The 25624-nt window shown below is 38.4% G+C and overlaps 2 protein-coding genes across 2 annotated transcripts in view; one reads left to right on the top strand and one right to left on the bottom strand.

Annotated features, from left to right (window-relative positions):
- Positions 1-25624, top strand: part of LOC116979505 (serine-rich adhesin for platelets-like) — a 1930096-nt gene that overhangs the window by 1265017 nt on the left and 639455 nt on the right. The window lies entirely within an intron of this gene.
- Positions 1-25624, bottom strand: part of LOC116980023 (mucin-5AC-like) — a 249282-nt gene that overhangs the window by 187035 nt on the left and 36623 nt on the right. Inside the window, exons 6-10 of the mRNA XM_033032093.1 lie at positions 24937-25032; positions 19752-19811; positions 10007-10078; positions 6202-6297; positions 5465-5524 (exon numbers count right to left, since the gene is read on the bottom strand). Of these exons, the coding sequence (XP_032887984.1) occupies positions 5465-5524; positions 6202-6297; positions 10007-10078; positions 19752-19811; positions 24937-25032 (384 nt within the window). The remainder of the gene's footprint in view (positions 1-5464; positions 5525-6201; positions 6298-10006; positions 10079-19751; positions 19812-24936; positions 25033-25624) is intronic.

Raw genomic sequence — 25624 nt, 5'->3', positions numbered from 1 at the left:
AATAGCGACTGCTTTTCTAACTGACATCAATGAGTTAGGCAAAAAATATTATAACCCACTTCTGTCATCACTTACAACAGCCTAATCTGGGATCCTCATGTTGAATCCTTTTTTTTTGATAGGAGAGGCGCTTTATAAATTTGATAATTGAGTGCCTCACAGAGTAGATGGCTCTGCTGTTACCTCTGGATTTAAGTCGAAGCAGTTTTTGTGCTTGGTTTTGAGAATTAATATGAAGATGTGATCAATGGATTTTGAAAGGAAATGAATAGAAAATATGTGCAGGAGGAAGCCATTCGGCTCTTCTAGCCAGCACTGCCTTTCATTCGGAGGAGGAGCCATCTTGGGGAATGGCTGCTAACCAGCAGCCGTCCGTTTATTCAATTTTTGGTTCAGTTTTTAGTAAGTCTTGTCTTTCGTTTGTAGGAGAAATGGACTTCTTAATGTGGGGGGAAGGAGGTAATCTTACTTGTAGGTCCCTACCTGGTTGGTGAGGCAGCTTTTTCTCCGGGCTGCTCGTCGACCCGTCCTCGTGACCTACCAGCGGGCTTGGAGCGCCATTTCCTGGCGGGGACCGCCCAGCACCTCGGCTTCGGTGGTGGCACAGCGCTGGAGCGCTATCGTGGTGCGGAGCGGGCGATGCCTTGCCTGGGTCGCCGCACTGGATTGACGCGCTGGAGCTCCGGTGAGATGTGACCGCCGAGATCAACACCTCCGGGCTGCGGGTTTGCGGAGCGGAGCGGGCGGCGCCGTCTTTAACATCGGGAGCCTGGGAGCTCCAACCCGGTGCGTCCCTGTCGGCTTCGGAAGCGGACAATCCCCTGCTAGGAAGCGGCCGTTCCAGGTGGCCCAGCCACTGTGAGGACTCTCCCGACGCCGGGGCAACTCCACCTGGCCAGAACGGCCAGGAACATCGGGCCTCCGTAGAGGCAATAGCGGTGGCCTCAAATAGGCCTGACTTCTGGGAGAACTGGGGTTGGGGACTGGACTTTGTGCCTTCCCCCACAGTGGTAACCATTGTGGGGGGATGATTTTTCTGTGTGTAGTTGCTATGTTAGTCTGTGTCCAAGATGGCTGTCGGAAGAGAGAGTGGATGCTGGCGCGCTTTAGCTGCCGCTGCTCTCTCTTCACATTGTGTTTTTTGATTTGTTTTGATTTTGTGTCTTTGGAGCGATTTCTATCTTTAATTTGTATATTGATGTGAATACACTGTCAAATAGAGGAAGCTTCAATGACTGATCATCTGTGGCTTGGACATATTGGGCTAAAGAGACTTTTTCCATTCTATGTGCCTTCATTGCTGTCTGAGTCTAAGGAAGGTTGACAAGACAAGCTTGATCATATGCCCAGATTTGGAGTACAAGTTGTTATACTGTATATGGTACCTGTCTCTGTTGATGTTGGTTCTGTTGCATAAGAGGTCATCGTTGTACTTTGGTCTGTGGACGTGCTTTCTTTTGTGGTTGCAGATATTTTCGAATCTTGACAATAACATTTAGTGGATGCAGTGGCACTTGGTGTGCTTTGTTCTGAGAATGAAATGAGGACGTGACATCAATGGATAATTGAAACAAAATTGTACTCTTTTTGTTTCATAAAGCATGTAAAGTACAACAGTGAAAATTAAACTGACTTGAAGATGCATATTTGCAACATGCAATCATGTAAGTGATATCTGGGTGCAGGGGATACGGTGCTTTTTTGCAAACACAGAATTATCCATGTGATATCAATGAAAATTACAGTGGAAATGGAAAGTAAATTGGACACATTGCTTCATAAAGCATATAAACTGCAGCAGTGAAAATTAAACTGGTGAGAAGAAATGTTACCAAGAATCCAACGAATAATTGCAGTGGATTTCTGATGAAAACTAGGAATCATGAAAAAATTATTTCATGGAATTTTTAAATCTGTGTTATGCATGGCATTGTCACCATGTAATTGCACAATGTTTAATGTAGTAGTCTTGAACTGAAAATGTGGAATTTGTGCATACAAATTGGATTGAGCATTTCCTGTTAGATTTAACATTCTCTTTCCTTAGCTACCTTTAATTAATTGGATTAACTGATCTTTTTCACAGAGGGCGATGGGTGCATGGAGCAAGCATCCAGATGAAGTGGTTGAGGGAGGAACAATTATATTATTTAAATGAGATTGAGACAGGTGCATGGATGGAAAGTGTTAGAGTGATATGCAACACCCGTGGGCAAATGGAGCTAGTTTCAATGGCTTGGACCTATTTGGCCTTGAGAATATTTTCATTCTGTGTGACATTTGTTCTGTAAGTCCAATGAAGGTTGAAAAGACATTTTCATCATTATTTCCAAATATCCCTTGCCCAGATTTGGTGTTCGACTTGTAATTTATGTTACCGGTCTCTGTTGATGTTGATTCACTTAGAAACATAGAAACAGAAATTAGGTGCAGGAGTAGGCCATTCGGCCCTTCGAGCCTGCACCGCCATTCAATATGATCATGGCTGATCATCCAACTCAGTATCCTGTACCTGCCTTCTCTCCATACCCTCTGATCCCCTTAGCCACAAGGGCCACATCTAACTCCCTCTTAAATATAGCCAATTAACTGGCCTCGACTACCCTCTGTGGCAGAGAGTTCCAGAGATTCACCACTCTCTGTGTGAAAAAAGTACTTCTCATCTCGGTTTTAAAGGATTTCCCCCTTATCCTTAAGCTGTGACCCCTTGTCCTGGACTTCCCCAACATCGGGAGCAATCTTCCTGCATCTAGCCTGTCCAACCCCTTAAGAATTTTGTAAGTTTCTATAAGATCCCCTCTCAATCTCCTAAATTCTAGAGAGTATAAACCAAGTCTATCCAGTCTTTCTTCGTAAGACAGTCCTGACATCCCAGGAATCAGTCTGGTGAACCTTCTCTGCACTCCCCCTATGGCAATAATGTCCTTCCTCAGATTTGGAGACCAAAACTGTACGCAATACTCCAGGTGTGGTCTCAGCAAGACCCTGTACAACTGCAGTAGAACCTCCCTGCTCCTATACTCAAATCCTTGTATAAGACGCCATCATTGTACTTTGGTCTGTGGATGTGCTTTCTTCTGTGGTTGTAGAAATTGTCGAATCTTCAAATTTGCAGAGAAATATCAGTTAAAATACATGGCAGCATACTCATGGTACACATAATACTCATGGCTAAACACAAATAATAAATTAACAATTGCCTGACTTTCATCATTGGCTTATTTGACTGCTTGCATTATATTCCAACATAAACTATAGCTCTGTAGATGTAATTTTACCTAGAATTCAACGAACATGGTACATGAGGCAAGCATCCATATGAAGTGGTTGCGACAAGAACAGTTAAATTATTTAAAAGAGATGGACAGATGAATGGATTAGAAAGTTTAGAGTGAATTGGAACCATCGTGGGCAAATGGAGCTGGCTTCAATGGCTGATCATATTGGACATATTGGACCGTGGAGATTATTTCCATTCGGGGTGACACAATTACTCTCTAATTCATGGAGGGGTTGACAAGACAAGTTTAACAATATTTCCTAATTTCCCATGCCCAGATTTGGAGTACAATTCTAAACTGACATTAGTTATTTTATTTTCTATTCTGATGATGTGTATTAGCAACATACAATCATGCAAGTTGTAACTGGTGCATTTGATCTACTGATATTTTCTAAATAAATAAGCATCCACGATAATAGAAATGTTAAATTAATAATTGTCTGACTTACATTATTGACATTTTGACTACTTGTACGATATTTCTACATAATTATTGACATTTTGACTACTTGTATGATATTTCTACATAAGCTATAGGGTTGATTACAACGGCGACTACTTTTCAAAGTGAATTCCAGATGTTAGGCAACAATATTCTACTCAAGTTATCACTATATTTCTGTCATGGATTACGACCCATTATTGAATGAGTTTGATCAGTGAATCCTGGTGCTGCATTATCCTCGTACCTGTTGTTTCGCTGCTGGTGGCGGATGTAGTCGATGCAGTGGCAGTTGTTGTGCTTGGTTCTGAGAATAATATGAAGATGTGACATTAATGGAAATTGAAAGTGAATTAAACACTCTTTTGTTTCCTAAAGTAGGTAATGCGCAGCAGTGAAAATTAAACATGCGAAATAAATTAGAGTGAAATGGAACTGCCATTGTCAATTAGAGCTAGATTCAATGGCTGGTGATCCATGTCTTGGACATATTGAGCTGGAGAGATTATTTCCATTCCATGTGCCATCATTGCTGTCTGAGTCTAAGGAAGATTGCCAAGACAAGCTTGATCATAGGCCCAGATTTGGAGTACAAGTTGTTATACTGTATATGGTACCTGTCTCTGTTGATGTTGATTCTGTTGTATAAGTCATCGTTGTACTTTGGTCTGTGGACGTGCTTTCTTCTGTGGTTGCAGATATTGTCGAATATTGACAAAAACATGTAGTCGATGCAGTGGCAGTTGTTGTGCTTGGTTCTGAGAATGAAATGAGGATGTGACATCAATGGATAATTGAAACAAAATTGTATTATTTTTGTTTCATAAATCATGTAAAGTACAACAGTGAATATTAAAAGGACGAGAGAATGCATATTTGCAACATGCAATCATGTAAGTGACATATGGGTGCAGGGGATAGGGTGCTATTTTGCAAACTGTCTAAGTCAAAGAGGGGTTGACAAGACAAGTTTAATCAATATTTCCAAATTACCCATGTCCAGATTTAGAGTACAATTCCAAACGGACATTAATTATTTTATTTTTTATACGGACGATGTGTGTTGGCAACATGCAATCATGGAAGTTGTAACTGGTGCATTTGATCTACTGATATTTCCCAAACAAAGAAGCATCCATGATATTAGAAAAGTTAAATTAATAATTGTCTGACTTACATTATTGTCTTTTTTGAATACGTGTGATATTTCTACATAAGCTATAAGGTTGATTACAATGGCGACTACTTTTCAAAGTGAATTCCAGATGTTAGGCAACAATATTCTACTGGAGTTATCATTATATTTCTGTCATGGATTATGACCCATTATTGATTGTCACGTGTTGGTAAATGATGTATCTTTTTAAAGTTTAATCAGTGAATCCTGGTGTTGCACTATCCTTGTACCTGTGCATAATGCAATCATGTAACTAGTACCTGGAGCATTTAATCTGCTGCTATTTTTCAAACAAAGAAGCATCCACGATATTAGCGAATAATAAATGTATAATTTCCTGACTTTCATTATTTGATTATTTGACTACTTGCATGATATTTCTACTTAATCTATTGGGTTGTTTAAAATAGCGACTGCTTTTCAAAGTGAATTAAAGACGTTAGGCAATAAAATTCTACCTCTGTCATCAATTACAACTGCATTATTGATTGTCACGTGTTGATAAGTAAGATATGTTTTTAAATTCTGATCAGTGAATGCTGGTGCTGCATCATCCTAGTACCTGTCGTTTCGCTGCTGGTGGCGGACGTAGGCGATGCAGTGGCAGTTGTTGTGCTTGGTTCTGAGAATGAAATGAAGATGTGACATCAATGGACATTGAATGCAAGTTGTTTCATAATGCATGTTAAGTGCATCATGGAAAATTAAACTGATGAGAAGTAATGCTTAGAAGGATTGAATGAATAATTGTGTGGTTAATCATTGGAGGTCTCATGAAAATTAGGAATCATGAAAAATCATCTTTTTCAGAGGTGATGGGTATATGGAGCAAGCATCCATATAAAGTGGTTGAGACAATAACAATTATATTATTTAAAAGAGACTTCCACATGGATGGATTTGAAAGTTTAGAGTAATATGGAATCATCGTGGGCAAATGTAGGTAGCTTCAATGGTTGATCATCCGTGGCTTGGACATATTGGACCGTGGAGATTATTTCCATTCTGATTGACACAATGACTCTCTAAGTCTAAGGGGGTTGACAAGGCAAGTTTAATCAATATTTCCAAACAGAAGACTTTGTTACATTACTTTAATGTTGGCAGCAAGACAAGACACAATGGCTGCACACACAGACTGTCTACGGACAGGATAACTATATACAAGACATCTCCCTTTGTCCTGTGCAGCGCCACCTGCTGCATGGGAGGAGCAAGGGTTCCTCCCACCCTACAGAGTCCACCAAACATCATACTACCCGTGCCCAGATTTGGAGTACAAGTTGTAATTTATGGTACCTGTGTCTGTTGATGTTGATTCAGTTGTATAAGGGGTTGTCATTGTACTTTGGTCTGTGGATCTGCTTAATTCTGTGGTTGCTGAAATTGGCGAATCTTCACATATGCAGAGAAATATCAGTTAAAATACATAGAAACATAGAAACATGGAAACATAGAAACATGGAAATATAGAAACATGGAAACATAGAAAATAGGTGCAGGAGGAGGCCATTCGGCCCTTCAAGCCAGCACCGCCATTCATTGTGATCATGGCTGATCGTCCCTTATCAATAACCCTTGCCTGCCTTCTCCCCATATCCCTTGACTCCACTAGCCCCTAGAGCTCTATCTAACTCCCTCTTAAATCCATCCAGTGATTTGGCCTCCACTGCCCTCTGTGGCAGGGAATTCCATAAATTTACAACTCTCTGGGTGAAAAAGTTACTTCTCACCTAAATCTTAAATGACCTCTCCTTTATTCGAAGACTGTGGCCCCTGGTTCTGGACTCGCCCAACATTGGGAACATTTTCCTGCATCCAGCTTGACCAGTCCTTTATTATTTTATATGTTTCTGTAAGATCCCCCTCATCCTAAATTCCAGTGATTACAAGCCTAGTCTTTTCAATCTTACCTCATATGACAGTCCCGCCATCCCAAGGATCAATCTCATGAATCTACGCTGCACCGCCTCAATCACAAGGATGTCCTTCCTCACATTAGGAGACCAAAACTGTACACAATACTCCAGATGTGGTCTCACCAGAGCCCTATACAACTGCAGAAGAACCTATACTGAAATCCTCTTGTTATGAAGGCCAAAATTCCATTAGCTTTCTTCACTGCCTGCTGTACCTGCACACCAACTTTCAGTGACCGGTGTACAAGGATACCCAGGTCTTGCTGTACCTCCCCCTTACCTAACCAATCCCCATTGAGATAATAATCTGCCCCCTTATTTTTGCCGCCAAAGTGGATAACCTCACATTTATCTATATTATACTACACCTGTCACGCATCTGCCCACTCACTCAACCTGTCCAGGTCACCCTGCAACCTCCTAACATCCTCTTCATACTGCCACTCAGCTTTGTGTCATCTGCAAACTTGTTAGTATTGCTCCTAATTCCTTCTTTCAAATCATTAATATACATGGTAAACAGTTGCGGCCCCAACACCGAGCCTTGCAGCACTCCACTCGCCACTGCCTGCCATTCTGAAAAGGACCCGTTCACTACTACTCTTTGTTTCCTGTTTGCCAACCAATTTTCTATCCGTTTCAACACCTACCCCCAATACCATGTGCTGTAATTTTAGTCACCCGTCTCCCGTGCGGGACCTTATCAAAGACTTTCCGAAAGTCTTGATACACTACATCCACTGGCACCCCTTCACCCATTTTTTTCCGGAAGATTAGTCAAGCATGATTTCCCTTTCATAAATCCATGTTGACTTGGAGAAATCCTTTTACTGCTATCCAAATGCCCCATTATTACCTCTTTAATAATTGACTCCAGCATTTTCCCACCACCGAAGTCAGGCTAACAGGTCTGTAATTCCCTGTTTTCTCTCTCGCTCCTTTCTTTAAAAGTGGGAAAACATTAGCTATCCTCCAATCCACAGGAACTGCTCCTGAATCTATTGAACATTGGAAAATGATCAACAATGCGTCCACTATTTCTTGAGCCACCTCCCTGAGGACCCTGGGAAGCAGACCATCAGGTCCAGGGAATTTATCATCCTTCAGTCCCATTAGTCTACCCAATACTATTTCTCGCCTAATTAAAATTTCTTTCAATTCCTCTATCCCCTTCGATCCTCTGTCTTCCAGTACATCTGGGAGATTATTTGTGTCTTCCTTAATGAAGACAGATCTAAAGTACCTATTCAACTCTTCTGCCATTTTCTTGTTGCCCATAATAATTTCACCCGTGTCTGCCTTCAAGGGACCCACATTTGACTTTGCTACTCTTTTTCCCTTAACATATCTAAAGAAGCTTTTACTGTCCTTTCTTTTTTATATTCCTGGCCAGCTTCCTCTCGTAATTCATCTTTTCAGCCCGTATTGCCCGTTTTGTTTCCTTCTGTTGTCCTATGAAAGTTTCCCAATTCTCTGGCTTCCGGCTACTCTTTGCTGTGTTACACATCTTTTCTTTTAGTTTTATTCTATCCCTAACTTGTCAGCCATGGTTGCCTCCTAGTCCCCTTAGAATCTTTCTTCCTTTTTGGAATGAAATGATCCTGCGTCTTCCGGATTATGCCCAGAAATTCCTGCCATTGCTGTTCCACCGTCATTCCTGCTAGGATCCCTTTCCAGTCTACTTTGGCCAGCTGCCCTCTCATGCCTTCATAGTCCACTTTGTTCAACTACATCACTGCCAATTCTGATTTAACGTTTAACATGGCAGCACTCTCATGACTAGGCTTGTGAAATGTCACTGGAATTCTAAACTGACATTAAATATTTTATTTTGTTAATCTGATGATGTGTATTAGTGACATACAATCACGTAAGATGTAACTGCATTTGATCTGCTGATATTTTCCAAACAAAGAGGCATCCATGATAATAGAAATGTTAAATGAATAATTGTCTGACTATCATTATTGACTTTTTTGACTACTTGTATGATATTTCTACATAAACTGTAGGGTTGATTACAATGGCGACTACTTTTCAAAGTGAATTCCAGATGTTAGGCAACAATATTCTACTCGAGTTATCAGCTACACTTGTAAAATATCCCTGGATGTCCAAGCTGATATTATTTTTTGTTTAATCTGATGATGCATATTAACATCATGCAATCATGTAAGTGGTAACTGGTGCAATGGATTTGCTAGTATTTTCCAACCAAATAAGCATCCATGATATTAACAAATAACCTACATAAACTATAACTGATGAGATGTAATTTTACCAAGAACTCAACATATAATTGCATGGATAACATTTAGACTTCTATAGATACCTACGAATTACAATAAATGTTATTCTCAATGTTCTGCTTTGATTTGTCACCACGTTACGGTACAATGTTTAATGCAGTAGTCTTCAACTGAAAATACTGAAATTATGCATGCAAATCTTATTGAGCATTAGCTGTTAGATTTCTGATTCTCTATCCATAGTTACCAAAATAATCTAGCCCTTTCTGACCAATCAACTGCATGAAAATCTTTTTTGCACAAGTCAATAACTCTTCTTAATATCCCTAGCTATCTGGAACGTGGCTAGTTCATTTTAGTATTGTTTTTCAAGGCCAGCACTTTGTACAAAACTGCAATATGTTTGAGGATATAACCAGTATAAGAGCTGATCTGCACACAAATGTTGGGCAGGCTTTACTTTATTTCTTGGATTGAAAGAGGATGAAGGTTGATCTGATAGATTTGCATGAATCATGTTGAAATAGAAGTGTGAATTAATAGAATCTTTACCCAGGTTGGGTATCTAGTATTGTAGGTTTAGAGGGAAAAGATATAATAAGAACCCGGTCTGATCTGTTTCACCGAGGGTGATGAATGAATGGAGCAACATCCACATGAAGTGGTTGAGGCAGGAACAATTATATTATTTAGAAAAGATTTGGACAGGTGCATGGATTGGAAAGTTTTAAAGTGATATGGAACCGCCGCGGGCAAGTAGAGCTAGCTTCAATGGCTGATCCACCGTGGCTTGGACATATTGGGCCGGAGAGACTATTTTCATTCTGTATGACACAATTACTCTCCGAGTCGAAGAGGGGTTGAGAAGATATGTTTTACCATTATTTCTGAATTTCCCTTGCCCAAATCTGGTGCACTAGATGTGACTTATGGTACCTGTCTCTGTTGATGTTGATACTGTTGTATAAGAGGTCATCATTGGACTTTGGTCTGTGGATGTGCTTTCTTCTGTGGTTGCAGAATTTGTCGAAGCTTCACATATGCAGAGAAATATTAGTTAAAATACATAACAGCACACTCATGGCGAAACTTTTAGAAGAAGCATGCAATCATGTGTCGAAACTGGTGCATTGGATCTGCTGCTATGTACCAAACGAAGAAGCATCGATGATATTAACAAATAATAAATGAATAATTGCCTGAATTTCATTATTGGCTTATTTGACATCTTGCATGGTATTCCTACTTAAACTATTGGGTTGATTACAAGGGCAACTGCTTATCAAAGTGAAAGCAAATGTAATACAAAAAAATCTACACCAGTTATCACTCTTTTTCTGTCATTCATTCCGACAGTAATATTGATTGTCATGTGGTGGTAAGTAAGATGCAGTGGTAGTTGATGTGGTTGGTTCTGAGAATGAAATGAAGATGTGACATCAATGGATATTGAAAGAAAACTGTTTCATAAAGCATGTAAAGTGCAGCACGGAAAATTAAACTGATGAAAAGTAATGTTATCAAGGATTCAATGATTAATTGCGTGGTTAACCTTTGGCGTTCTGATGAAAATTAGGAATAAAGAAAAATGTTATTTTTCACAGATGTGCAAGCAAGCATCCATACAAAGTTGTTGAGACAAGAACAGTTATATTAAATAAAAGAGAAATGGACAGATGCATGGATTGGAAAGTGTTAGAGTGATATGGAACCTCCGTGGGCAAATGGAGCTAGCTTCAATGGCTGATCATCCGTAGCTTGGACATATTGAGCCACAGAGACTATTTCCATCTACTTGACACATTTGCAAATATTTGTAGTACAAGTTGTAATTTAAATATAAGTTAGAATACTCTAAAATGTCCTTGGAGGTCAAAGGTGACTTTAATTATTTTTTTTTAATGTGATGATGCATATTGACATCATGCAATAATGTTACTAGTAACTGGAGCATTTGAACTGCTGCTATTTTTCAAACAAAGAAGCATCCACGATATTAACAAAAAATAAATGAATAATTGCCTGACTTTCATTATTGGCTTATTTGACTACGTGCATGATATTCCGACTTAATCTACTGGGTTGTTTAAAATGGCGACTGCTTTTCAAAGTGAGTTAAAGATGTTAGGCAATAAAATTCTACTTCTGTCATCAATTACAAATGCATTATTGATTGTCAAGTTGTTATAGTGTAAGATATGTTTTTAAAGTTTGATTAGTGAATCCTGGTGCTGCATCATGCTGTTGTTTCACTGTTGTTTCGCTGCTAGTAGCGGATGTAGTCGATGCAATGGCAGTTGTTGTGCTTGGTTCTGAGAATGAAATGAGGATGTGACATCATTGGATAATTGAAAGGAAATTGTACTCTTTTTGTTTCATAAAGCATGTAAAGTACATCAGTGAAAATTAAACTGATGAGAGTATGCATATTTGCAACATGCATCATGTATGTGATCTCTGGGTGCAGGGGATAGGTTGCTATTTTGCAAACATAGAATTATCCATGTGATCTCAATGAAAATTGCAGTGGAAATGGAAAATAAATTGGACACATTGCTTCATAAAGCATATAAAGTGCAGCAGTGAAAATTAAACTGATGAGAAGAAATGGTACCAAGATTCCAACAAATAATTGCATTGGAGTTCTGATGAAAATTAGGAATCATGAAAAATGATTTAAGGAATTTTTAAATCTGTGTTATGCATGACATTGTCACCATGTTGTTGCACAATATTTAATGTAGTAGTCTTGAACTGAAAATATAGAATTTGTGTATGCAAATTGGATTGAGCATCTCCTTTTAGATTTAAAATTCTCTTTCCGTAGTTACCTTTAATTAATTGGATTAACTGATCTTTTTCACAGAGGGCGATGGGTGTATGGAGCAAGCATCCAGATGAGGTGGTTGAAACAGGAACAATTATATTATTTAAAAGTGATTTAGACAGGTGCATGGATGGAAAGTGTTAGAGTGATATGGAACTGCCGTGGGCAAATGGAGCTAGCTTCAATGGCTGATCACCCGTGGCTTGAAATATAGGCTTGGACCTATTTGGCCTTGAGAATATTTTCATTCTGTGTGACATATTTGCTCTGTAAGTATAATAAAGGTTGAAAAGACATTTGTATTATTATTTCAAAATATGCCTTGCCCAGATTTGGAGTATGACTTGCAATTTATGTTACCAGTCTCTGTTGATGTTGATTCACTTGTATAAGAGGTCATCATTGGACTTTGGACTGTGGATGTGCTTTCTTCTGTGGTTGTAGAAAATGTCGAATCTTCACATTTGCACAGAAATATCAGGTAAAATACATGGCAGCATACTCATAGCTACACATAAAATGTCCCTGGATGTCCAAGAAGATGTTATTTTGTTCAAATCTGATGATGCATATTAACATTGTACAATCATGTATGTGGTAACTGGTACATTGGATCTGCTACTATTTTCCAAAACGAATAAGCATCGATGTTGTTCACAAATAATAAATGACTAATTGCCTGACTTTCATTATTGGCTTATTTGACTGCTTGTATGATATTCAAAAATAAATTATAACTGATGAGATGTAATGTTACCTGGAATTCAAGGAAAATGGGTATGTGGGGCAAGCATTCATATGAAGTTGTTGCAACAAGAACAGTTATATTATTCTAAAGAGACTTGGACAGATGAATGGAATACAAAGTTTAGAGTGATATGGCACCGTCGTGGGCAAATGGAGCTGGCTTCAATGGCTGATCATATTGGACTGTGGAGATTATTTCCATTCTGATTGACACTATTACTCTCTAAATCATAGAGGGGTTGACAAGCCAAGTTTAATCAATATTTCCAAATTACCCATGCCCAGATTTGGAGTACAATTCTAAACTGATATTAATTATTTTATTTTTTATTCTGATGATGTGTATTAGCCACATACAATCATGTACGTTGCAACTGGTGAATTTGATCTACTGATATTTTCCAAACAAAGAACCAGACTGATTCCTGGGATGGCAGGACTTTCATATGAAGAAAGACTGGATAGACTTGGCTTGTACACGCTGGAATTCAGAAGATTGAGGGGGGATCTTATAGAAACTTACAAAATTCTTACGAGGTTGGACAGGCTAGATGCAGGAAGATTATTCCCGATGTTGAGGAAGTCCAGAACTAGGGGTCACAGTTTAAGGATAAGAGGAAAGTCTTTTAGGACCGAGATGAGAAAATCATTTTTTACACAGAGAGTGGTGAATCTGTGGAATTATCTGCCACAGAAGGTAGTTGAGGCCAGTTCATTGGCTATATTTAAGAGGGAGATAGATGTGGCCCTTTTGGCTAAAGGGATCAGGGGCTATGGAGAGAAGGCAGGGTTGGGATACTGAGTTGGATGATCAGCCATGATCATATCGAATGGCGGTGCAGGCTCGAAGGATCGAATGGCCTAATCCTGCACCTATTTTCTATGTTTCTATGTTTCTAAAGAAGCAACCACGATAATAGAAATGTTAAATTAATAATTGTCTGACTTACATTATTGACTTTGACTATTTATATGATGTTTCTACATAAACTATAGGGTTGATTACAATGGCGACTACTTTTCAAAGTGAATTCCAGATGTTAGGCAACAATATTCTACTGGAGTTATCATTATATTTCTGTCATGGATTACGACCCATTATTGATTGTCACGTGTTGATGAACAATGTATCTTTTTAAAGTTTGATCAGTGAATCCTGGTGCTGCATTATCCTCGTACCTGTTGTTTCGCTGCTGCTGGCGGACGTAGTCGATGCAGTGGCAGTTGTTGTGCTTGGTTCTGAGAATAAAATAAAGATGTGACATTAATGGAAATTGAAAGTGAATTAAACACTCTTTTGTTTCCTAAAGTATGTAAAGAGCAGCAGTGAAAATTAAACATGTGAAATAATATTAGAGTGAATGGAACTGCCACTGTCAAATAGAGCTAGCTTCAATGGCTGATCATCTGTGGCTTGGACATATTGGGCCATGGAAACTATTTCCATTCTGTGTGACGTAATTGCTGACTGATTCTAAGGAAAGGTAACAAGACAAGCTTGATCATTTGCCCAGATTTGGAGTGCAAGTTGTTATATTGTATATGGTACCTGTTCCAGTTGATGTTGATTCTGTTGTATAGGAGGTCATCGTTGTACTTTGGTCTGTGGACGTGCTTTCTTCTGTGGTTGCAGAAATTGTCGGATCTTCACATATACAGAGAAATATAAATTTAAATTCATAGCACCACTCTCATGTCTACACTTGTAAAACGTACCTGGATGTTCATGCTGATATTATTTTTTGTTTAATCTGATGATGCATATTAACATCATACAAACATGTAAGTGATAACTGGTGCAATGGATCTGCTAGTGTTTTCCAAACAAATAAGCATCCATGATATTAAAAATAAACTACATAAACAATAACTGATGAGGTGTAATGTCAACAAGAAATCAACAAATAATTGCATGGATAAAATTTTGAGTTCTGATGATACCTACGAATTATGATAAATTACTTAATAGAATTTTTTTCTCAGTGTGCTGCTTTGATTTGTCACCACATTATTGTACAATATTTTATGCAGTAGTCTTCAACTGAAAATACTGAAACTGTGCATGCAAATTTGACTGTGCATTAGTTGTTAGGTTTATCATTATCTCTCCACAGTTACCTAAATAATCTGGCCCTTTCTGACCGATCAACTTAAATCTTTTTTTTGCACAAGTCAATGACTCTTTCTAATATCCCTAACTATCTGGAATGTGGCTAGTTCATTTTAGTATTGTTTTTCAAGGCCAGCACTTTGTACAAAACTGCAATATGTTTGAGGATATAACCAGTACTAGACTAAGTGGGATCCGTTGGATCCGAGCTTCACACGGGAGGGCAGGTCCCCCAATGGAATATTCCACCTCTCTACCAATTCCAATATTGCTGCCCAGTAAGGGGGGGGGGTAGCGGGGGAGGTCTGGAGCACTAGTATGGGTGTTGTGGACTGAAGGGACTGCTTTCGAGGGCTAGTATGGACATTTGGGTCCATACTAATGGATTCTTGGATGAATGGATTCAGTCACAAAAGCCTGATGTGCTGGCAGCACACTCACTCAAGGCTGGTGGGCTGGCAGGTGACTCATGGCTATTCCTTGAAATGCCACTTCAAGCGGGGTGCAAAACCACCAAATTCAAGTGCAGTTTCATACCACTTCAAGCAGGGTGCAAGGCCACCAAATGCAAGTGCAGTTTCATACCATTTCAAGCAGGGTACAAGGTACCATAATCAAGTGCCGTTTCATTCCATTTCAAGCAGGGTGCAAGGCCATCAAATTCAAATGGAATTTCATACCATGTCAAGCAGGGTGCAAGGCCACCAAATTCAAGTACAGTTTCATACCATTTCAAGCAGGGTGCAAGGCCATCAAATGCAGTTTCCTACCATTTCAAGCAGAGTGCAAGGCCACCAAATTCAAGTGCTGTTTCATACCACTTCAAGCAGGGTGCAAGGCCACCAAATGTAAGTGCAGTTTCCTCCCACTTCAAGCAGGGTGCAAGGCCACCAAATGCAAGTGCAGTGTCATACCACTTCAAACAGGGTGCAAGGCCACCAAATTCAAGTGCAGTTTCATACCACTTCATGCAGCCTGCAAGGCCACCAAATTCAAGTGCATTTTCCTACCATTTCAAGCAGGGTGCAAGGCCACTAAAGACAGAGAGTCGTGACCTCTCTCTCCCCCTTCCTGCAGAGACTGAGCCATGCCCACACTTCCAGGTGTTAAAGTCCCTACCACCAGAAGGGGCGTGGCCTTCATGGCATGATTGACAGGAGAGAGAATTTCAACTTTTTTTCAACACTAATAACTCTTTTAGTTTTCATCGATGGGAAAAATCCTCGGCACCTGATGAGCGGAGTGGGACTCTGAGTAAGATGGCCAAAAATCACAGCCGTATGTGGTAGCATTTATCCTAAAATCAATATAGAGCGCAAGCAGGAAGTGGTCAAGATTAGACTTTTAATCATTCAATATGGCAAGGCAACTTTGGCATTCTCAAACCAACTTTTCAATTAGGCAAGGCAAATTTGGCATTCTCAAACCAACTTTTCAATTATGCAAGGCAACTTTAGCATTCTCAATCCAACTTTTCAATGAGGCAAGGCAACTTTAGCATTCTCAAACCAATTTTCAATTAGGCAAAGCAACTTTAGCATTCTCAAACCAACTTTTCAATTAGGCAAGGCATTCCCAAACCAACTTTTCAATTAGGCAAGGCATTCTCAAATCAACTATTCAATTCAGCCAGACAACTTAAGCATTCTCAAATCAAGTTTTCTATTAGGCAAAGCAAATTTAGCATTCTCAAATCAACTTTTCAATTAGGCAAGGCAACTTTAGCCTTCTCAAACCAACTTTTCAATTAGGCAAGGCAACTTTTGCATTCTCAAACCAAGAAACACTTTTGCATTTTCAAACCATAAGCACTTCTGCATTTTTAAACTACATTTTCAAACCATATTAAGGGCACTGACAGGTCAGTAAAAGCAGTAGTAGACATGTGTTCAGTGTTATTCGCAGCTCAGACTGCGAATTGCAACCGCTCGCTCCCCCCATCTTGCCGAGAACTGAGACACCTACGGGTTTTATAGTCCCTCCGGAAGGGGCGTGGCCTTCAGGAGAGAGAATCTCAACATTTTTTAAACATTAATAAGTTTTTTATTTTTCATCGATGGGAAAAATCCTCTTGTCCTGACCAGCGGAGGGGGACTCTGAGTAAGATGCGCAAAAATCACAGCCATAAGTGGCAGCATATTTTCTCAAATCAATATAGAATGCAACAGGAAGTGGTCAAGTTGATACTTTTAGTAATATAGATAAGAGTTGATCAGCACACAAATGTTTGCCAGGCTTTATTTCTTGGATTGAAGGAGGATGAAGGTTGATCTGATAGATTTGTGTAAATCATGTTAAAATAGAAGTGTGAATGAACACAGTCTTTACCCAGGTTAGGTATCTAGTCTTGTAGGGACTGATTTAAGGTTAGAGGGAATAAATATAATAAGAACCTGATCTGATCTTTTTCACCGAGGGTGATGGGTGTATGGGGCAAGCATCTAGATGAAGTGGTTGAAGCAGGAACAATGCTATTATTTAAAAGAGATTTGGACAGGTGCATGGATTGGAAAAATTTAGAGTGATAACAAACCGCCACGGGCAAGTGGGGCTAGCTTCAATGGCTGGTCAACCGTGGCTTGGACATAATGGGCCGTAGAGACTATTTTCATTCTGTATGAAACAATTACTCTCTGAGTCGAAGAGAGGTTGACAAGACAAGCTTGATCATTTGCCCATATTTGGAGTACAGCATATGGTAACTGTCTCTGTTGATGTTGATTCTTTTGTATAAGAGGTCATCGTTGTACTTTGGTCTGTGGACGTGCTTTCTTCTGTGGTTGCAGAAATTGTCGAATCTTCACATATACAGAGAAATATCAATTTAAGTACATGGCACCACTCTCATGATTACACTTGTAAAATGTCCTGAGATGTTCAATCTGATATTATGTTTTGTTTAATCTGATGATGCATATTAGCATCATGCAATTATGTAAGTGGTAACTGGTGTAATGGATCTGCTAGTGTTTTCCAAACAAATGAGCATCGATGATATTAAAAATAAACTACATTAACTATAACTCATGAGATGTAATGATACCAGGAAATCAACAAATAATTGCATGGATAACATTTCGAGTTCTAAAGTTACCTAGAAATTACTACAAGTTACTTAATAGAATTTTTTTCTCAGTATGCTGCTTTGATTTGTCACCATGTTATTGTACAATGTTTAACGCAGTAGTCTTCAACTGAAAATACTGAATTTGTGCATGCAAATTTGACTGAGCATTATCTGTTGGATTTATCATTCTCTCTCCATAGTTACCTAAATAATCTTGCCCTTTCTGACCAATCAACTGAAGTCTTTTTTTGCACAAGTCAATAACTCTTCCTAATATCCCTAGTTATGTGGAATGTGGCTAGTTCATTTTAGTATTGTTTTTCAAGGCTAGAACTTTATACAAAACTGCAATATGTTTGAGGATATAACCAATATAAGAGCTGTTCTGCACACAAATGTTGGGCAGGCTTTACTTTATTTCTTGGATTGAAGGAGGTTGAAGGTTGATCTGATAGATTTGTGTATATCATGTTGAAATAGAAGTATTAATGAACGGAATATTTACCCAGGTTGGGTATCTAGTATTGTAGGGCAATGATTTAAGGTTAGAGGGAATAAATATAATCACCGAGGGTGATGGATGTATGGAGCAGGCATGCAGATGAAATGGTTGAGGCAGGAACAATGATATTATTTAAAAGAGATTTGGACAGGTGCATGGATTGGAACATTTTAGAGGGATATGGAACCGCCACGGCCAAGTGGAGCTAGCTTCAATGGCCAACTGTGGCTTGGACATATTGAGCCGGAGAGACTATTTTCATTCTGTATGACACAATTACTCTCTGAATCGAAGAGGGGTTGAGAAAATACGTTTTACCATTACTTCTAAATTTCCCTTGCCCAAATCTGGTGCACTAGATGTGATTTATGTTACCGGTCTCTGTTGATGTTGATTCTGTTGTATAAAAGGTCATCATTGTACTTTGGTCTGTGGATGTAGATATTGTCGAATCTTCACATATACAGAGAAATAGCAGTTAATATACATGGCAGCATACTCATGGCTACACATAAACTGTCCCTGGATTTCCAAGAAGATGTTATTTTTTTTTAATCTGATGATGTATATTAACATCGTACAATCATGTAAGTGGTAACTGGTACATTGGATCTGCTACTATTTCCAACTCGAATAAGCATCGATGATGGTAACAAATAATAAATGAATAATTGCCTGACTTTTATTATTGACTTATTTGACTGCTTGCATGATATTCCAACATAATCTATAACTGAGGAGATGTAATGTTACCTGGAATTCAAGGAACATGTGTATATGGGGCAAGCATCCATATGAAGTGGTTGCGACAAGAACAGTTATATTATTCAAAAGAGACTTGGACAGATAAATGGAATAGAAAGTTTATAGTGAAGTGGAACCATGGGCAAATGGAGCTAGCTTCAATGGCTGATCATATTGGACTGTGGAGATTATTTCCATTCTCATTGACACTATTACTCTCTAAGTCTAGGATGGGTTGACAAGACAAGTTTAATCAACATTTCCAAATTACCCATTCCCAGATTTGGAGTACAATTCTAAACTGACATTAATTATTTTATTTTTTATTCTGATAATGTGTATTAGCAACATACAAGCATGTAAGTTGTAACTGGTGCATTTTATCTACTGATATTTTCCAAACAAAGTAGCATCCACGATAATAGAAATGTTAAATTAATAATTGTCTGACTTACATTATTGACTTTGACTACTTGTATGATATTTCTATATAAACTATAGGGTTGATTACAATGGCGACTAATTTTCAAAGTGAATTCCAGATGTTAGGCAACAATATTCTACTGGAGTAATCATTATATTTCTGTCATGGATTACGACCCATTATTGATTGTCACGTGTTGATGAACAATGTATCTTTTTAAAGTTTGATCAGTGAATCCTGGTGCTGTATTATGCTCGTACCTGTTGTTTCGCTGCTGGTGGCGGACGTAGTCGATGCAGTGGCAGTTGTTGTGCTTGGTTCTGAGAATGAAATAAAGATGTGACATTAATGGAAATTAAAAGTGAATTAAACACTCTTTTGTTTCCTAAAGTATGTAATGAGCAGCAGTGAAAATTAAACATGTGAAATAAATTAGAGTGACATGGAACTGCCATTGTCAAATACAGCTAGATTCAATGGCTAATCATCCGTGTCTTGGACATATTTTATATAGAGACTATTTTATATTCTGTGTGACATAATTGCTGTCTGAGTCTAAGGAAGGTTGACAAGACAAGCTTGATCATTTGCCCAGATTTAGAGTCAAAGTTGTAATACTGCAAATGGTACCTGTCTCTATTGATGTTGATTCTGTTGTATAAGAGGTCATCGTTGTGCTTTTGTCTGTGGACGTGCTTTCTTCTGTGGTTGCAGAAATTGTTGAATCTTCACATATACAGAGAAATATCAGTTTAAATACATGGCAGCACTCTCATTGCTACACTTGTAAAATGTACCTGGATGTTCAAGCTTATTATTTTTTATTTAATCTGATGATGCATATTAACATCATGCAATCATGTATGTGGTAACTGGTGCAATGGATCTGCTAGTCTTATCCAAACAAATAGGCATCCATGATATTAAAAATAAACTACATAAACTGATGAGATGTAATGTTACCAAGAACTCCATAAATAATTGTATGATAACATTTCGATTTCTGAAGATACCTACAAATTATGATAAATCATTTAATATAATTTTTTTCTCAGTATTCTGCTTTGATTTGTCACCACATTATGGTACAATGTTTAATGCTGTGGTCTTCAACCGAAAATACTGAAGTTGTGCATCCAAATTTGACTGAGCATTAGCTGTTGGATTTATCATTCTCTCTCCATAGTTACCTAAATAATCTTGCCCTTTCTGACCAATCAACTGAAATATCTTTTTGCACAAGTCAATAACTCTTCCTAATATCCCTAGTTATCTGGAATGTGGCTAGTTTATTTTAGTATTGTTTTTCAAGGCCAGCACTTTGTACAAAACTGCAATATGTTTGAGGATATAACCTGTATAAGAGATGATCTGCACACAAATGTTGGGCAGGCTTTACTTTATTTCTTGGATTGAAGGAGGATGAATGTTGATCTGATAGATTTGTGTAAATCATGTTCAAATAGAAGTATTAATGAACAGAGTATTTACCCAGGTTGGTTATCTAGTATTGTAGAGCACTGATTTAAGGTTAGAGGGAATAGATATAATAAGAACCTGATCTGATCTTTTTCACCGAGGGTGATGGATGTATGGAGCAGGCATGCAGATGAAGTGATTGAGGCAGGGATAATGATATTATTTAAAAGAGATTTGGACAGGTGCATGGATTGGAACATTTTAGAGTAATATGGAAGTGCCGAGGCCAATTGGAGCTAGCATCAATGGCTGGTCAACTGTGGCTTTGACATATTGTGCCATAGAGAAAGTTTTCATTCTGTATGACACAATTACTCTCTGATTCGAAGAGGGGTTGAGAAGGTAGGTTTCACCATTATTTCTAAATTTCCCTTGCCCAAATCTGGTGCACTAAATGTGATTTATGGTACCTGTCTCTGTTGATGTTGATTCTGTTGTATAAAAGGTCATCATTGTACTTTGGTCTGTGGATGTGCTTTCTTCTGTGGATGTAGATATTGTCGACTCTTCACATATACAGAGAAATACCAGTTAAAGTACATGGCAGCATACTCATGGCTACACTTAAAATGTCACTGGATGTCCAAGAAGATGTTATTTTTTTAAATCTGATGATGTATATTAACATGGTACAATCATGTAAGTGGTAACTGGTACATTGTATCTGCTACTATTTTCCAAGTCGAATAAGCATCGATGATGTTAACAAATAATAAATGAATAATTGCCTGACTTTCATTATTGGCTTATTTGACTGCTTGCATGATATTCCAACATAAATTACAACTGATGAGATGTAATGTTACCTAGAATTCAACGAACATGTGTATATGGAGCAAGCATTCATATGAAGTGGTTGCGACAGTTATATTATTTAAAAGAGACTTGGATAGATGAATGGATTAGAAAGTTTAGAGTGATTTGGAACTGTCGTTGGCAAGTGGAGCTGGCTTCAATGGCTGATCATATTGGACATATTGGACTGTGGAGATTATTTTAATTTGGATTGACACAAATACTCTCTAAGTCTAGGAGGGGTTGACAAGACAAGTTTAATCAATATTTCTAAAATACCCATGCCCCGATTTGGAGTACTATTCTAAACTAACATAATTTATTTTATTTTTTATTCTAATGATGTGTATTAGCAACATACAATCATGTAAGTTGTAACTGGTGCATTTGATCTACTGATATTTTCCAAACAAAGAAGCATCCACGATAATAGAAATGTTAAATTAATAATTGTCTGACTTACATTATTGACTTTGACTACGTACTAGGAGAAGGATATTGAATTATGTGAGGTAAGGGAAACAAGTAGAGTAGCTATGGAAACTATGAGGATCAAAGAAGAGGAAGTACTGACACTTTTGAGAAATATAAAAGTGGATAAGTCTCCAGGTCCGGACAGGATATTCCCTAGGACATTGAGGGAAGTTAGTGTAGAAATAGCAGGGGCTATGGCAGAAATATTTCAAATGTCATTAGAAACGGGAATAGTGCCGGAGGATTGGCGTACTGCGCATGTTGTTCCATTGTTTAAAAAGGGGTCTAAGAGTAAACATAGCAATTATAGACCTGTTAGTTTGACGTCAGTGGTGGGCAAATTAATGGAAAGAATACTTAGAGATAATATATATAAGCATCTGGATAAACAGGGTCTGATTAGGAACAGTCAACATGGATTTGTGCCTGGAAGGTCATGTTTAACTAATCTTCTTGAATTTTTTGAAGATGTTACTCGGGAAATTGATGAGGGTAAAGCAGTGGATGTTGTGTATATGGACTTCAGTAAGGCCTTTGACAAGGTTCCTCATGGAAGGTTGGTTAAGAAGGTTCAATGGTTGGGTATTAATGGTGGAGTAGCAAGATGGATTCAACAGTGGCTGAATGGGAGATGCCAGAGAGTAATGGTGGATGGTTGTTTGTCAGGTTGGAGGCCAGTGACGAGTGGGGTGCCACAGGGATCTGTGTTGGGTCCACTGTTGTTTGTCATGTACATCAATGATCTGGACGATGGTGTGGTAAATTGGATTAGTAAGTATGCAGATGATACTAAGATAAGTGGGGTTGCGGGTAATGAAGTAGAGTTTCAAAGTCTACAGAGAGATTTATGCCAGTAGGAAGAGTGGGCTGAAAGATGGCAGATGGAGTTTAATGCTGATAAGTGTGAGGTGCTACATCTTGGCAGGACAAATCAAAATAGGACGTACATGGTAAATGGTAGGGAATTGAAGAATGTAGGTGAACAGAGGGATCTGGGAATAACTGTGCACAGTTCCCTGAAAGTGGAATCTCATGTAGATAGGGTGGTAAAGAAAGCTTTTGGTGTGCTGGCCTTTATAAATCAGAGCATTGAGTATAGAAGTTGGGATGTAATGTTAAAATTGTACAAGGCATTGGTGAGGCCAATTCTGGAGTATGGTGTACAATTTTGGTCGCCTAATTATAGGAAGGATGTCAACAAAATAGAGAGAGTACAGAGGAGATTTACTAGAATGTTGCCTGGGTTTCAGCAACTAAGTTACAGAGAAAGGTTGAACAAGTTAGGGCTTTATTCTTTGGAGCGCAGAAGGTTAAGGGGGGACTTGATAGAGGTTTTTAAAATGATGAGAGGGATAGACAGAGTTGACGTGGAAAAGCTTTTCCCACTGAGAGTAGGGAAGATTCAAACAAGGGGACATGACTGAGAATTAAGGGACTGAAGTTTAGGGGTAACATGAGGGGGAACTTCTTTACTCAGAGAGTGGTAGCTGTGTGGAATGAGCTTCCAGTGAAGGTGGTGGAGGCAGGTTCGTTTTTATCATTTAAAAATAAATTGGATAGTTATATGGATGGGAAAGGAATGGAGGGTTATGGTCTGAGCGCAGGTATATGGGACTAGGGGAGATTATGTGTTCGGCACGGACTAGAAGGGTCGAGATGGCCTGTTTCCGTGCTGTAATTGTTATATGGTTATATGGTTATATGGTTACGTATGATATTTGTACATAAACTATAGGGTTAATTACAATGGCGACTGCTTTTCAAAGTGAATTCCAGATGTTAGGCAACAATATTCTACTGGAGTTATCATTATATTTCTGTCATGGATTACGACCCATTATTGATTGTCACGTGTTGATGAACAATGTATCTTTTTAAAGTCACCACATTATGGTACAATGTTTAATGCTGTGGTCTTCAACCGAAAATACTGAAGTTGTGCATCCAAATTTGTCTGAGCATTAGCTGTTGGATTTATCATTCTCTCTCCATAGTTACCTAATTAATCTTGCCCTTTCTGACCAATCAACTGAAATATCTTTTTGCACAAGTCAATAACTCTTCCTAATATCCCTAGTTATCTGGAATGTGGCTAGTTTATTTTAGTATTGTTTTTCAAGGCCAGCACTTTGTACAAAACTGCAATATGTTTGAGGATATAACCTGTATAAGAGATGATCTGCACACAAATGTTGGGCAGGCTTTACTTTATTTCTTGGATTGAAGGAGGATGAATGTTGATCTGATAGATTTGTGTAAATCATGTTCAAATAGAAGTATTAATGAACAGAGTATTTACCCAGGTTGGTTATCTAGTATTGTAGAGCACTGATTTAAGGTTAGAGGGAATAGATATAATAAGAACCTGATCTGATCTTTTTCACCGAGGGTGATGGATGTATGGAGCAGGCATGCAGATGAAGTGATTGAGGCAGGGATAATGATATTATTTAAAAGAGATTTGGACAGGTGCATGGATTGGAACATTTTAGAGTAATATGGAAGTGCCGAGGCCAATTGGAGCTAGCATCAATGGCTGGTCAACTGTGGCTTGGACATATTGTGCCATAGAGAAAGTTTTCATTCTGTATGACACAATTACTCTCTGATTCGAAGAGGGGTTGAGAAGGTAGGTTTCACCATTATTTCTAAATTTCCCTTGCCCAAATCTGGTGCACTAAATGTGATTTATGGTACCTGTCTCTGTTGATGTTGATTCTGTTGTATAAAAGGTCATCATTGTACTTTGGTCTGTGGATGTGCTTTCTTCTGTGGATGTAGATATTGTCGACTCTTCACATATACAGAGAAATACCAGTTAAAGTACATGGCAGCATACTCATGGCTACACTTAAAATGTCACTGGATGTCCAAGAAGATGTTATTTTTTTTAAATCTGATGATGTATATTAACATGGTACAATCATGTAAGTGGTAACTGGTACATTGTATCTGCTACTATTTTCCAAGTCGAATAAGCATCGATGATGTTAACAAATAATAAATGAATAATTGCCTGACTTTCATTATTGGCTTATTTGACTGCTTGCATGATATTCCAACATAAATTACAACTGATGAGATGTAATGTTACCTAGAATTCAACGAACATGTGTATATGGAGCAAGCATTCATATGAAGTGGTTGCGACAGTTATATTATTTAAAAGAGACTTGGATAGATGAATGGATTAGAAAGTTTAGAGTGATTTGGAACTGTCGTTGGCAAGTGGAGCTGGCTTCAATGGCTGATCATATTGGACATATTGGACTGTAGAGATTATTTTAATTTGGATTGACACAATTACTCTCTAAGTCTAGGAGGGGTTGACAAGACAAGTTTAATCAATATTTCTAAAATACCCATGCCCAGATTTGGAGTACTA

The sequence above is a fragment of the Amblyraja radiata genome, chromosome 13, assembly GCF_010909765.2.
Source record: "Amblyraja radiata isolate CabotCenter1 chromosome 13, sAmbRad1.1.pri, whole genome shotgun sequence".
NCBI lineage: Eukaryota > Metazoa > Chordata > Chondrichthyes > Rajiformes > Rajidae > Amblyraja > Amblyraja radiata.
The sequence above is the reverse complement of the archived record's forward strand: the minus strand, read 5'-3'. Positions and strand labels throughout refer to the sequence as shown.